Below are 15,244 nucleotides of genomic sequence, written 5' to 3' on the forward strand. Positions count from 1 at the left end.
GATGCCAGAGCTAAGTATGATGTTAAAGAGTTTTAGTATAGCCAATTGGAATTTGTTGTCTGTATATTTGATCATTTCATTGAGGATACCATCAACACCACAGGCCTTTTTGGGTTGGAGGGTTTTTATTTTGTCCTGTAACTCTTTCAATGTAATTGGAGAATCCAGTGGGTTCTGGTAGTCTTTAATAGTTGATTCTAAGATCTGTATTTGATCATGTATATGTTTTTGCTCTTTATTCTTTGTTATAGAGCCAAAAGATTGGAGAAGTGGTTTACCCATACATCTCCATTTTGGATAGATAATTCTTTGTGTTGTTGTTTATTTAGTGTTTTCCAATTTTCCCAGAAGTGGTTAGTCTATGGATTCTTCAATTGCATTGAGCTGATTTCTGACATGCTGCCTTCTTTTTCCGTAGTGTATTTCTGTATTGTTTTAGTGATTCACCATAGTGAAGGCGTAGACTCAGGTTTTCCGGGTCTCTATGTTTTTGGTTGGACAGGTTTCTCAATTTCTTTCTTAGATTTTTGCATTCTTCATCAAACCATTTGTCATTATTGTTATTTTCTTCGGTTTTCTATTTGAGATTTTTAGATTTGATAGGGAAGCTGGGAGGTCAAATATACTGTTAAGATTTTCTACTGCCAAGTTTACACCTTCACTATTACAGTGGAACGTTTTACCCAGGAAATTGTCTAAAAGGGATTGAATTTGTTGTTGCCTAATTGTTTTTTGGTAGGTTTCCAAACTGCATTCCTTCCATCTATAGCATTTCTTAATGTTACTCAGTTCCTTTGGCTTTGATGCCTCATGATTGAGTATTGCTCTGTTTAAGTAGACTGTGATTTTGCTGTGGTCTGATAGGGGTGTCAGTGGGCTGACTGCCTCTCTCTCTCTGCTCTCTCTCTCTCTCTCTCTCTCTCTGCCTCTCCTCTCTCTCTCTCTGCCTCTCTCTCTCTGCCTCTCTCTCTCTCTCTCTGCCTCTCTCTCTCTCTCTCTGCCTCTCTCTCTGCCTCTGCTCTCTGCTCTCTCTCTCTGCCTCTCTCTCTCTCTCTCTGCCTCTCTCTCTCTCTGCCTCTCTCTCTCTCTCTCTGCCTCTCTCTCTCTCTCTGCCTCTCTCTCTCTCTCTCTGCCTCTCTCTCTCTCTCTCTGCCTCTCTCTCTCTCTCTGCCTCTCTCTCTCTCTCTCTGCCTCTCTCTCTCTCTCTGCCTCTCTCGCTCGCTATGCCTCTCTCTCTCTCTGCCTCCCTCTCTCTGCCTCCCTCTCTCTCTCTCTCTGCCTCTCTCTCTCTCGCTCTGCCTCTCTCTCTCTCTGCCTCTCTCTCTCTCTGCTCTCTCTCTCTCTCTCTCTCTCTCTCTCTCTCTGCCTCTCTCTCTCTCTCTCTCTCTCTGCCTCCCTCTCTCTCTCTCTCTCTCTCCCCTCGCTCTCTCTCCCTCGCTCTCCCTCCCTCTCTCCCTCCCCCCACCCCTCTCACTCTCTCTCTTTCCCTCCCTCTCTCTCTTCCCTCCCTCTCTCCTCCTCCCTCCCTCCCTCCCTCTCTCTCTCTCCCACTCTCCTCTCTCTCTCCTCCCTCTCGGTCCCTCTAGTTGTTGGACAGTGACCAGGAATTGTACAAGAACTTCCCCTGGTCATCTCAGAGCGCTGGCAGCAGGAGGTGGCTGAGACGGTGTACGGGCGGTCAACTCCGACACGGACAAGAACGAGGCCCGCAAGAGGACCAGAACAAACAGCTGGGCCACGAGGAGGGTACGGTGGAGAAACGCAGAGGGAGACGCAGAACACGCGTCACACTGGGGTTGAAGTGCAGTGTTTGTAATGTTTATTTTGTGGTCATGGGGTTAATGTAGTATTTGTATTGTGTGTGTGTTGTAGACTATGCCCTGGGCAAGGACTGTATAATGCACGGCTACATGTTGAAGCTGGGGAACCCGTTCCTGACGCAGTGGCAGCGCCGATACTTCTACCTGTTCCCCAACAGAGTGGAGTGGAGGGGAGAGGGGGAGTCACGGGTGAGCCTCACACACACACACACTCTACGTCACACCGTCCGCTCGGTGTCGGTCCGAGTTTACGTGTTTCAGTTTGTGCGCTTCTGCTCTTCACGTATGTGGGTTTCTGGGTGGGTTTTTCTTTCTGGGTGTTTCCATGGATGTGTGTGTGTGTTTGTGTTCTTCGTCGTTGTCCATCCCGTCTGTCTAGTGCATGAAGCTTGTCCGTCTGTCTTGTCTGTCCTCGCTCACGTTCTGTAGGCCTGGATGAAAACAGTCAACCACACAGTCCGCGCCCCAAAGGTAAGTCTGACAGCTGCTGCCCCACCACCACCTCCTCCTCCTCCCCCAGTGGCACAGTAGACGGATCGGAGCTTTTTGCTACCAGACAGCCTTACCTTCAGAGCAGCGTCCTCGCTCTCTAGCGCCGTTCCTAAAAAAAAAAAAAAGGCCGCTCTCCTCTGTAGCTTCCGTTTCGATTGGTCCGTCTCATTCTCCGATTGTGATTGGTTCCCCCGCCTCCCGGACATGTTCCTGATTTTGGTGTGTGTGTGTTTGTGTGTGTGTGTTCCGTAGCAAAACCTGCTGACGATGGAGCAGATCGTGACAGTGGAGGAGACGCAGATTAAAGATAAGAAGTGCATCCTGCTGCGCATCAAAGGAGGGAAGCAGTTTGTCCTGCAGTGTGAGGTACGGAGAACAACCTCTCTCTCTGCCTCTGTCTCTCTGTTTCTCTCTGTGTGAGGTACGGACAACTACCACCTCTCTCTCTGTCTCTCTGTCTCAGTGTGAGGTACGGAGAACTACCTCTCTCTCTGTCTCTCTCTGTCTCAGTGTGAGGTACGGAGAACAACCTCTCTCTCTGTCTCTCTCTGTCTCAGTGTGAGGTACGGAGAACAACCTCTCTCTCTGTCTCTCTCTGTCTCAGTGTGAGGTACGGAGAACAACCTCTCTCTCTGCCTCTGTCTCTCTGTTTCTCTCTCTGTGAGGTACGGACAACTACCTCTCTCTCTGTCTCTCTCTGTCTCAGTGTGAGGCCTCTGTCTCTCTGTTTCTCTCTCTGTGTGACGGAGAACAACCCTCTCTCTCTGCCTCTGTCTCTCTGTTTCTCTCTCTGTGTGAGGTAATGGACAACTACCTCTCTCTCTGTCTCAGTGTGAAGTGCTCTCTCTCTGTCTCAGTGTGAGGTACGGAGAACAACCTCTCTCTCTGCCTCTGTCTCTCTGTTTCTCTCTCTGTGTGAGGTACGGACAACTACCTCTCTCTCTGTCTCTCTCTGTCTCAGTGTGAGGTACGGAGAACTACCTCTCTCTCTGCCTCTGTCTCTCTGTTTCTCTCTGTGTGAGGTGAAGTGCGGACAACTACCTCTCCTCTGTCTGTCTCTCTCTGTCTCAGTGTGAGGTACGGAGAACAACCTCTCTCTGCCTCTGTCTCTCTGTTTCTCTCTCTGTGAGGTACGGACAACTACCTCTCTCTCTCTCTCTCTCTGTCTCAGTGTGAGGTACGGAGAACTACCTCTCTCTGTCTCTCTGTGTGAGGTATGGAGAACAACCTCTCTCTCTGTCTCTCTGTGTGTGAGAGGGAGAACAACCTCTCTCTCTGTCTCTCTCTGTCTCAGTGTGAAGTGCGGAGAACAACCTCTCTCTCTCTGTCTCTCTCTGTGTGAGGTACGGAGAACAACCTCTCTCTCTGTCTCTCTGTCTCAGTGTGAGGGCATGAGAACAACCTCTCTCTCTGTCTGTCTCTCTGTTTCTCTCTCTCTGTGTGAGGTACGGAGAACAAGAACAACCTCTCTCTGTCTCTCTGTTTCTGTGTGAGAGGCACGGAGAACTACCTCTCTCTCTGTCTCTCAGTGTGAGGTACGGAGAACTACCTCTCTCTGTCTCTCTGTGTGAGGTACGGAGAACTACCTCTCTCTCTGTCTCTCTCAGTGTGAGGTACGGAGAACTACCTCTCTCTGTCTCTCTGTCTGTCTCAGTGTGAGGTACGGAGAACTACCTCTCTCTGTCTCTCTCAGTGTGAGGTACGGAGAACAACCTCTCTCTGTCTCTCAGTGTGAGGTACGAGAACAACCTGTCTCTCTGTGTGAGGTACGGAGAACTACCTGTCTCTCTGTGTGAGGTACGGAGAACAACCTGTCTCTCTGTGTGAGGTACGGAGAACAACCTCTCTGTCTCTCAGTGTGAGGTACGGAGACTACCTCTCTCTCTCTCTCTCTCTGTCTCTCTCGCTCTTCTCTCTCTCGGTCTCTCGCTCTGGCTCTCTCCCTCTCTGATTTCTGAAAACCTGGGAGTTTTGGGAAAGCAATCAGAATATATATAACATTTCTTTTTGTTTTAATGTATTATTAATTATTCTATTATAAGTTAGTCAAATGGAAGGTGTGTGTGTGTGTAATAATATGTTTATTGTCTCGGTCTCTCTGCAGAGTGACCTAGAGTTTGTCCAGTGGAAGAAAGAGCTGACCGATGCGTTTACTGAGGCCCAGAAGCTGCTGCGCCGCGCCCTAAGGTCATCGGGAAGGGTCGGGCTGGGGTGGTGGAGTTCTCCAAACCTCCTCTCACACACCGCAGGCAGCAATGGCCTGTAGGCCGCACACACACACACACACACACACACACACCTCCTATAACCTCATCCCCTATGAACCCGCCCCGCCACAGCCCAAGTCCTAGACACGCACGCACGCACGCACACACACACACACACACACACACACAATAAAGCCCCACACTCTCACTCTGGAGTGTGTATGGACCCAAGCCTGCCAGCCGCTCTCCTCTGTTGTCTCACACACACACACACACACTGAAAGGCAAAAACGTACCCTCGGACCATGCGTGTACCTAAAGAGAACCAGAGCGCCCTCCCTCTCCGACCGCACCCTGGAGCGATGCCACGTATCCTCTTCCTCTCGCCCCAAATGGACCAGCATTCCACACAGCCGACCTCACGCACACACCAGCTGCACCCGGCAGAGCAGCAAACGTCCAGTCCCGAGTCGGAGAGGGAAGACTAGGTCACCTGTCCCCACCTCTTCCTCCTCTTCTCTCCACCCCCTCCCCCAGCCTCGTCTTGAGACTGGACCCGACCACACCCACCTGCCGGGCCGCTCTCCACGGGATTGGCTGGCTGTAGTGGAGGGGGGAGACCTAAAGCAGGTGGTGAGTATCTGGACCAATGGCACCGCTTGGAGAGAGGCGCCGGACCAATAACGTTCCTCTCCTGTGAGCTCATGAAGAGGGGGAAAGGAGAGACTGAGTGGAGGGGAGAGAGGTAGAAAAATGGTGGGAGAAGGACAAGGAAGCAGAGAGACCTACCGGGATAAACCCGAGAGAATGGCAGTGAACTGCTTGTGTGTAAGTGTGTGTGTGTGTGTGTGTGTGTGTGTCCAGAGATGGGGCCATAGAGGTTGGCAGCTGGTTTCATTCCTTCCACAGAGAACGACGAAGGAGAGAAAGATGACGGCTTTGACTTTTTGAAGAGACTTTGACCCTCTCTCCTCTTTCCATCCCTCCGTCTCCTCCTCCATCCCTCCGTCAGTGAAATGGATAAAGTGCCAATGTCAATATTTACTTGAGTCACCTGAGCATCCAGGAGGACCTGTTTTGAAAGCAGGCGTCCCCCGGATACAGAACTCTCTGGCACGGAACTCTTGTCGCCGTGGACAAACCTCTCCAATGCGGCTCGTGCACGGATCTTGGTAACAGTTTTGACTTTGGGGGTGTTTGCACCTGTAACTATGGGAACCGGGATGGTGTGTACGAAGGCTAAGTCGCTCTCTGCGCATCTCCTCCAGTCCATTTACTCCAGTACTGCTCATTAATGTGTGAGTCTGTCCTCTTCTCTTTAGGAATGTTGGAGAGGGGGCTTTCATTCACCTGGCAGTATGCGTACTCAGAGCGGGGCAGTATGTGTACTCAGAGCGGGGACAGTATGCGTACTCAGAGCGGGGACAGTATGCGTACTCAGAGCGGGCGACAGTATGCGTACTCAGAGCGGGGACAGTATGCGTACTCAGAGCGGGGACAGTATGCGTACTCAGAGCGGGACAGTATGCGACTCAGAGCGGGGACAGTATGCGTACTCAGAGCGGGACAGTATGCGTACTCAGAGCGGGGACAGTATGCGCACTCAGAGCGGGGCAGTATGCGCACTCCAGAGCGGGGGTAGTATGCGCACTCAGAGCGGGGGGCAGTATGTAGATCACACAGGATTGGCCGTATAAGTAGGTCAGTTTAGAGAGAGGTGGTAGGTGACGCGGGGTTTTAGCGTTTGGAGCAGACAGCGGACCGGAACCCGAATCTGTTAGTCCCCTTCAGTCTGGTTTGAACCTATAGATTTATTTCTGAATGTGACCCAGAATGGTAGGCCCAAATCCTCTCTGGCTTTATATATGAGGAGAACCAGCTTGTGCTGCTGTGGCTGCAGCCGTGACACGGCCGTTTAACCGAGGGACATGAAAGCACAGCTGGTTGTTGAAAAGAGAGGAGAAAGGATTTGTTCACTCAATTTTAATGTCAGGGTTTTTCAGAGGGTGGTCCCCCCTTCCATGCAGTAAGGTTCCTCGTCTGTGATATATATCCGTGCGTTTCCACAGCTGTGACCTGCATGTGTGGCTGGAGGGATAGAGGAGGGTTTATGTGTTGGGGGCGGACCTACAGGTCAGTCAGGGGAAGTGATGTCGTTTTAGAGAGATACCTCCTTTTTTTCTTCTTGTTAAACCAAAACGAATGGGGTTTTGTCTGACCTTTTTAACCTAATGTGTTACTCCATGTTCAATGTGCCAAATACCTGTCGCTGATTGATTCTGATTGGCTGACTGTTCTGGACCAATGAGAATCCTCCTATCTGAACAGGCCCCTGCGGGGACGGACCCCTGACAGCGCCAGCCTCTGGCCACACACACACACTCTCTCTCAACCGTTTGAATCTGAGGAGTGGGTCTTTTTTAAAGGGTACAAAACTGTGACCGAACTGGGGATGTGGAATAGAAGAGTGTGTGTATGTGTGTCAGCATGGAATCTGCCTTTCAGCACCTCCACTTGTCACACACAGGGCTTGGTTGTAATGGGTCTATTCAGTGTGTGTGTACAAGCGTGTGTGTGTGTGTGCGCTGCATTTCAATCGCTTGTCAGTGTTTTATTTAGTGTAGATGTTTTTGTCAAACATCTACACACACACACACATCTACACACACACACACACACACACACACACATCTAAACCCACACACACACACATCTACACACACACACACACACACACACACACACACATCTACACCCACACACACATCTACACCCACACACACACACATCTACACCCACACACACACACACACACACACACACACACACATCTGCACCCACACACACACACATCTACACCCCACACACACACGTCTACACCCACACACACACACACACACATGTACACACACACACACACGTCTACACCCACACACACACACACATGTGGCACACACACACATCTACACACACACACATCTACACACACACACATCTGCACACACACACATCTGCACACACACACACATCTACACACACACATCATCTACACACACACACATCTACACACACACACATCTGCACACACACACATCTGCACACACACACACACACATCTACACACACATCTGCACACACACACACACATCTACACACACATCTACACACACACATCTACACACACATCTGCACACACACACATCTACACCCACACACACACACACACATCTACACCCACACACACACACACACGTGTACACACACACACACATCTACACACACACATCTGCACACACACACATCTGCACACACACATCTGCACACACACACACACACATCTACACACACACACACATCTACACACACGTCTACACACACACACATCTGCACACACACACATCTGCACACACACACACACACATCTACACACACATCTGCACACACACACACACACATCTACACACACATCTGCACACACACATCTGCACACACATCTACACACACACACACACACATCTACACACACACACATCTGCACACACACACACACACATCTGCACACACACACACACACATCTGCACACACACACACTACACATATCTGCACACACACACACACATCTGCACACACACATCGTCACACACACACATCTGCACACACACACATCTGCACACACACACATCTACACACACACATCGTCTACACACAGACACACATCTACACACTCTACACACACACACATCTACACACACACACACACATCTACACACACACATCTACACACACACACATCTACACACACACATCTACACACACACATCTGCACACACACACATCTACACACACACACATCTACACACACACACATCTACACACACACACCTACACACACACACATCTACACACACACACATCTACACACACACACACACACACACACACATCTACACACACACACACACACACACATCACACACACACACACACACACACACTACACACATCTACACACACACATCACACACACATCTACACACACACACATCTACACACACACACACATCTACACACACACACACATCTACACACACACACACATCTACACACACACACACACATCTACACACACACACACACATCTACACACACACACACATCTACACACACTACACACACACATCTACACACACACACACACATCTACACACACACACACACATCTACACACACACACACATCTACACACACACACACATCTGCACACACACATCTACACACACACACACACACTACATCACACACACATCTACACACACACACACACACATCTACACACACACACACACACACATCTACACACACACACACTACATCTACACACACACACACACACACACATCTACACACACACACACACATCTACACACACACACACATCTACACATCTACACACACACACATCTACACACACACACATCTACACACACACACACACACACACACACACACACACACACACATCTACACACCCACACACATCTACACACCTACACACACACACACACACATCTACACACACACATCTACACACACACACACACACATCTACACACACACACTACACACACACACATCTACACACACATCACACACACATCTACACACACACACACATCTATCACACACACACACACACACACATCTGCACACACACCTACACACACACATCTACACACACACACACACATCTACACACACACACACACTCTTACACACACACACATCTACACACACACCTCACACACACACACACACACACACATCTACACACACACATCTACACACACACACACACACGTCTACACACACACATCTACACACACACACACACACATCTACACACACACATCTGCACACACACCTACACACACACACATCTACACACACACACTACACACACACACATCTACACACACACACACACACACACACACACACATCTACACACACACATCTACACACACACACTACACACTACACACACACACGTCTACACACACACACACACACATCTACACACACACACACACACACACATCTACACACACACACACACATCTACACTACACACACACATCTACACACACACACACACACACACACACACACACACACACACATCTACACACACAAGCTTGACAACAAAACAACACAATGAAAAGGGGCGGCATATAGGAAGAAGAAGAACTAACAGAAAATGGAAGTATATATATATATATATATATATGAATGAATATATGTGTGTATATTAAATGAGAAATGCTCTAGGTTTATTTAAGAAGATTTCACGATGTAGAGACGCTCTTCGGATGCTCTGTGTGAGCGCTGGGGTTTTTAAGTGTGTAAATCTGTTTGTGATGAACACTTTGGATCTTTGCACATAAAGACTTTAGCTATCGTACCTGCAAATTGACAGATTATTTTTGTTTGAATACCCGGACTCTTGCTCTTTTCATATTTATTGCGTGTTTTGTTTTTGGAGGGGAGGGGGCTCTCGCTGTAGAATACTCCGGTTTTACACACCGCCAGACAGATGATTTGACGTGCCACAAACAAAACGCAAATACTACTGGCGTTGGGTTACTATTACCATTACAGTCATGATGATGATGATTACTGTCATTGGTAATATTATTAAATGATTATTGTCATTCCATTTTGTTTGAATGAATTTTGTCATGTTGTTTTTGAGATCGCTAGGAGCATTATGTGTTGGACTGCTTATATAAAACAGTTCAGAAATAAATACATCCTTTTCTTTTGTCCGTGTTGCTTTGTGTGACGTGTGGTTTGTTGACCTGTTGGGACACTACTTTAGTGCACTACATAGTGTGTCGTGATATCAAAAGGGAGGTATGAATGTCAATGAGTTCTCACGTTCAAATGTTTATCTTCCCATATCATCCAGCTAATGAAATAAGTTTGGCGAATCGCTGTTTTATTCCACGTTTTGAATGTAAAAACATGAAGAAATGGACTGAGGCTCAGACCCTGGACCGTTTGCTGATAATAATTCAACATCAAAATCATCTAGACAAACCTACGTTTAAAACAATAAAAAGGGTTCTTGGCCCGTGTCCCACTTGATGTGCCCTCCCTCTGAAACGTGTTTTGTATACTGTGCACAAGGAGGTGCTGGACTACTCAAATCGGTAAACTGGAGGCTTCTTGGGATAGGTCCGGGGTCCCAGCCCTCTTTCCTCCCCCCTTCTGTCCCCCTCCCTCCTCTCATCTTCCCCTAGCTCTTCTCCCTTCCTCTTATTTTCTCACCCCTTTCCCTCCCCTACTTTTCTCCCACACCCCTTTGGTGCCCCCTTCCAGCCATCTTCCTTTCTCCGTGAGGCTTCTCCTCCCCCTCTCAGCTGCAGCTGTCAGGTTGGAGCGACAGCCGACTACCCCTCAAGACTGCGATACAAGGCTTTTCCGCTGTTGCTCTGGATTGGGCTTTTGAGTTCTTGTGTGCGTTTTCACTCTTCCAATATCAACAACAATCCATCACTCGTAGGTCCATATCCCAGTAGACTACCAGAACATTCCAGCTTTCCCCTCTCTCGCCTCTGTTTTTGTATACTAGTCATCTGTTGGTTTGTTTTGGCCTAGGGTCTTAGCCTGAGGCAAATTAAAGACACAGGGTGAATGTTAGATTGCTACAACATTTTCTTACCCTTATTGCTTCCCCCTGTATTCTCTCTCCTTCTCATTTACCCCATTTTCCTAACAGGGTAGTATCCCAGGGGCCCAGAGGTGTGTGTGTGTCTGTGATGTCCAGGGGCCCAGAGGTGTGTGTGTCTGTGATGTCCAGGGGCCCAGAGATGTGTGTGTCTGTGAGGGCCAGGGGCCCAGAGGTGTGTGTGTGTCTGTGAGGGCCAGGGGCCCAGAGGTGTGTGTGTGTCTGTGTGGGGCCCAGAGGTGTGAGGTCCAGGGGCCCAGAGGTGTGTGTGTGTGAGGGCCAGGGACCCAGAGGTGTGTGAGGGCCAGGGGCCCAGAGGTGTGTGTGTCTGTGAGGGCCAGGGGCCCAGAGGTGTGTGTGTGTGTCTGTAAGGTCCTGAGGGCCACAGGCCAGGAGCCCAGAGGTGTGTGTCTGAGAAGCCCAATGGAACGGACAGCTGAGTCGGGCTGAAACTGAAGAGGAGAGGGCACGAGTGCCGTACACGAGACCCAGGTTGGGAGTGTGTTGGGTGGGAGAAGAAACAGTCGTTTGTGAGAGGTTGTGCAGATATTCGAGTGTGTGTGTGTGTGCATATGACTTCACTAGAAGGACTAATATTTCTGAGAGACAGCTGGTGTGTGTATGGTTAGGGGTGTAGAGTGATCTGTCATGGTGTTCCACCACACCGTCAGGTGTTTCATAATGTGTTGTCAACTTCACCGCGGTTACTACGTGTCACCAGAAAGGTATTGGGGGGGGAAACAAATTTTAACATTTTATCTTTCAGTGCACCCTCTCTCTCCATCTCTCGCTCTCTGAATCTTCTCTCTCAATTCAATTCAAGGGCTTTATTGTCATGGGAAACGTGTGTTAACATTGCCAAAGCAAGTGAGGTAGACAACATACAAAGTGAATATATAAAGTGAAAAACAACAAAATTAACAGTAAACATTACACATACAGAAGTCTCTCTCCTTCCCTCTCTCTTTTCTTCTCTCTCTCATTACCAATCTCTTTCTCGTGATCCTATATCTTTCTCTCATTCCTGTTTCTCTCCATCAGGTTGTATCACCGTTTCTGTGGTGTCCCCCCCCACTCTGACATCACATCTGGCTGACCTCTGACTGTTTGACCCCTCCCCCAGCAGCCGTTGTCATGGCGCTGTCCTCACGCTTAAAGCTCTGGGTGCAGAAGGGAGGTGCAGAGATGATGTGGCACGAGGCATTACTGTTCTGGAATGGTCCTCACTCTGTGTGTTCTAGAATGGTCTGGAATGGGCCTCACTCTGTGTGTTCTAGAATGGTCTGGAATGGGCCTCACTCTGTGTGTTCTAGAATGATCTCGAATGGGCCTCACTCTGTGTGTTCTAGAATGGTCTGGAATGGGCCTCACTCTGTGTGTTCTAGAATGGTCTGGAATGGGCCTCACTCTGTGTGTTCTAGAATGGTCTGGAATGGGCCTCACTCTGTGTGTTCTAGAATGGTCTGGAATGGGCCTCACTCTGTGTGTTCTAGAATGGTCTGGAATGGGCCTCACTCTGTGTGTTCTAGAATGATCTCGAATGGGCCTCACTCTGTGTGTTCTAGAATGGTCTGGATTGATCCTCTGTGTGTTCTAGAGTCCTGTGTGTTCCCTTAATGTGTGTTCTAATGAGTCTTCATGTTGTGTGTATTCTAGAACGATCAGCCCGTGTGTGCTTTGGATACGTCATTCTTTGTGTCGTCTACTGTATGTCCCACACTGCTTTGAATGTCCATCTGCAAACACATCCACTCCTGTGCGTGCACACAGTAACCAGAGCACCACACACTCCTCTCTTCATCACCCATCTCTTTGTTAAATTCCTATATTCTAGTACTGTATGTATTATCATTCAAATGGATGGGTAACCTGTTTCGACCACCCCTGAGCAGACGACGGGAGAGTGGTCCTATTGTCCTTCCTGTCCACTTCGTCTCCACAGTAACAGCAGGTCTAATCTAAACTGACCATACCACTAGTTCAGGACTTATTATTACATACAGTTGAAATGATATGTGTCAGTAATTCGCTGCGGTATTTCACACCTGTTTAGTGGACAAGAGGAAACTCTGAACTGCAGTCGTAGACGTAGATGATATTTGCTCTTCCACACTAGCATGACTGTGTGTGTGTGTGTGTGTGTGTGTGTGTGTGAGAGAGAGAGAGTGTGTGAGCTAACCTGCTGTCACAGTATATATAGCCGCAGAGCCTGTTCTGTAGACTGTATTGGGCATTTTTCTAACAGTAAATCTGAGTCTGGTTTGTGGCCCAGTTCCAAATACATGCTGTGAAAACTAGGGCTGTCAGAGTTCATCCATTAACTCGTTAACATCTTTGTGGATTTGATTTTATTAATCGCGGTGTCTGAAAGTGTTTAAAATGCACTTGAAAACATCCCAAATTCTATACAGCTAAAAGAACAACAGTGTGATGCATTTTGTATGAAAAATCTTAAATCACAGCTCAATTTGAGCAAATTCGGAGTTTGCGTTTAATCACAGCAAATCCTGCAATTAACTCAATTGCATTTTTTCACCTCTAGTGAAAATACAGTCAGTCAGTCGACGATAGAAAGGCAGCCAAAGGTCAAGTAAAGGCAGCACGTTGCCTTGTGTTTTTATGTACTGTGGTGGCGTCCATCTTGTTTCTTTCCAGCACAGTAAACTGAGTGGCAGCCTGGCGCAGCAATTATTCCTCCCAGATCAGACTCCACCAATCCTAGAGGCCGAGATGGCCCTGCGAAACGAGCAGTTGGTCAACGGAGAGCAAGGCCGCCACTCCAACCAATCAGATCTCAAGACCTCCACGCCCCGGCGAGTCCTCTCCCCCAAACTCAAGAGCCCACCCCTGGGGGAGACAGCCAAACAGGAAGTGGCCACAGAAACAGGAAATTGGAGCAGCTGAAGCAGAAACAGGAAATGAAAGCTGAGCTGTTGAAGCAGGGGCAGGAAGTGAAGTCAGGGAAAGAAAAGGTGCCAAAAAATGGAAGTAAAGAAAGATGAACAGAAAGAAGGGGAGAAGAAGGAAGAGGGAGTAATAGAGGGGCAACAGACAGAACAGGAGAGGTATGATGTCACGTGGTCATGTCCTAAGATATGTACTTATCGTATGCGTGCTATGCAAACCTGCTGCACTGGGGCATCGCAAAGGCACTCTGTTTATCTGGCATGAGTCGTGCACTGTTTGTTTTTTTCTTCATGTAGCTCTTGGCTACCTGGCTACCAGGCTACCTGGCTACCTGGAACATACACACAGTGGAACATTCACCTTCTAAAGAACACACACACTGCATGCTGTAGAATACACACAATTTAGCCTCTCTTTCTCCCCCTGCCTTCTCCTTTTTCTCACGCTTTCTTTCTTTCGCTAAATCTCTCTTCTCTACCTCTCTTTCTTCTCTCTTTCTCTTCTCTCTTTTCTCTCTCTTTCTTCTCATCTCGCTCTCTCTTCTCTTTCTTCTCATCTCGCTCTCTCTCTCTTCTCTTTCTTCTCTTCTCTACCTCTCTTTCTTCTCTTCTCTCTCTCTCTTCTCTTTCTTCTCTTCTCTACCTCTCTTTCTTCTCTCTTTCTCTTCTCTTTCTTTTCTCTCTCTTTCTTCTCATCTCGCTCTCTCTCTCTTCTCTTTCTTCTCTTCTCTACCTCTCTTTCTTCTCTCTTTCTCTTCTCTCTTTTCTCTCTCTTTCTTCTCATCTCGCTCTCTCTCTCTTCTCTTTCTTCTCTTCTCTACCTCTCTTTCTTCTCTTCTCTCTTCTCTACCTCTCTTTCTTCTCTCTTTCTCTTCTCTCTTTCTTTTCTCTCTCTTTCTTCTCATCTCGCTCTCTCTCTCTTTCTTCTCTTTCTTCTCTCTTTCTTTTCTCTCCTCTCTCTCTCTCTTCTCGCTCTTCTCTCAATCCAATTAAATTCAATTTGATTTATTGGCATGACGTAACAATGTACATATTGCCAAAGCTTATTTTGGATATTTACAATATAAAAATGAGAATCAAAATTGTCA

General features: G+C 48.0%; 1 protein-coding gene across 1 annotated transcript in view; it reads left to right on the forward strand.

The window, feature by feature from the left end:
* The window catches only part of LOC112230856 (beta-adrenergic receptor kinase 2), an 84,256-nt gene extending 70,102 nt beyond the window's left edge, over window positions 1-14,154 (forward strand). The window contains 10 exon segments of the mRNA XM_042311713.1: window positions 1,587-1,623; window positions 1,626-1,670; window positions 1,673-1,714; window positions 1,717-1,746; window positions 1,873-2,009; window positions 2,565-2,678; window positions 4,417-4,489; window positions 4,492-4,574; window positions 5,057-5,152; window positions 13,906-14,154. Of these exon segments, the coding sequence (XP_042167647.1) occupies window positions 1,587-1,623; window positions 1,626-1,670; window positions 1,673-1,714; window positions 1,717-1,746; window positions 1,873-2,009; window positions 2,565-2,678; window positions 4,417-4,489; window positions 4,492-4,574; window positions 5,057-5,152; window positions 13,906-14,154 (906 nt within the window).
* The last annotated feature ends 1,090 nt before the right edge of the window (window positions 14,155-15,244 follow it).

The sequence above is a fragment of the Oncorhynchus tshawytscha genome, linkage group LG33 (genome assembly GCF_018296145.1).
Source record: "Oncorhynchus tshawytscha isolate Ot180627B linkage group LG33, Otsh_v2.0, whole genome shotgun sequence".
In the NCBI taxonomy this organism is placed as follows: domain Eukaryota; kingdom Metazoa; phylum Chordata; class Actinopteri; order Salmoniformes; family Salmonidae; genus Oncorhynchus; species Oncorhynchus tshawytscha.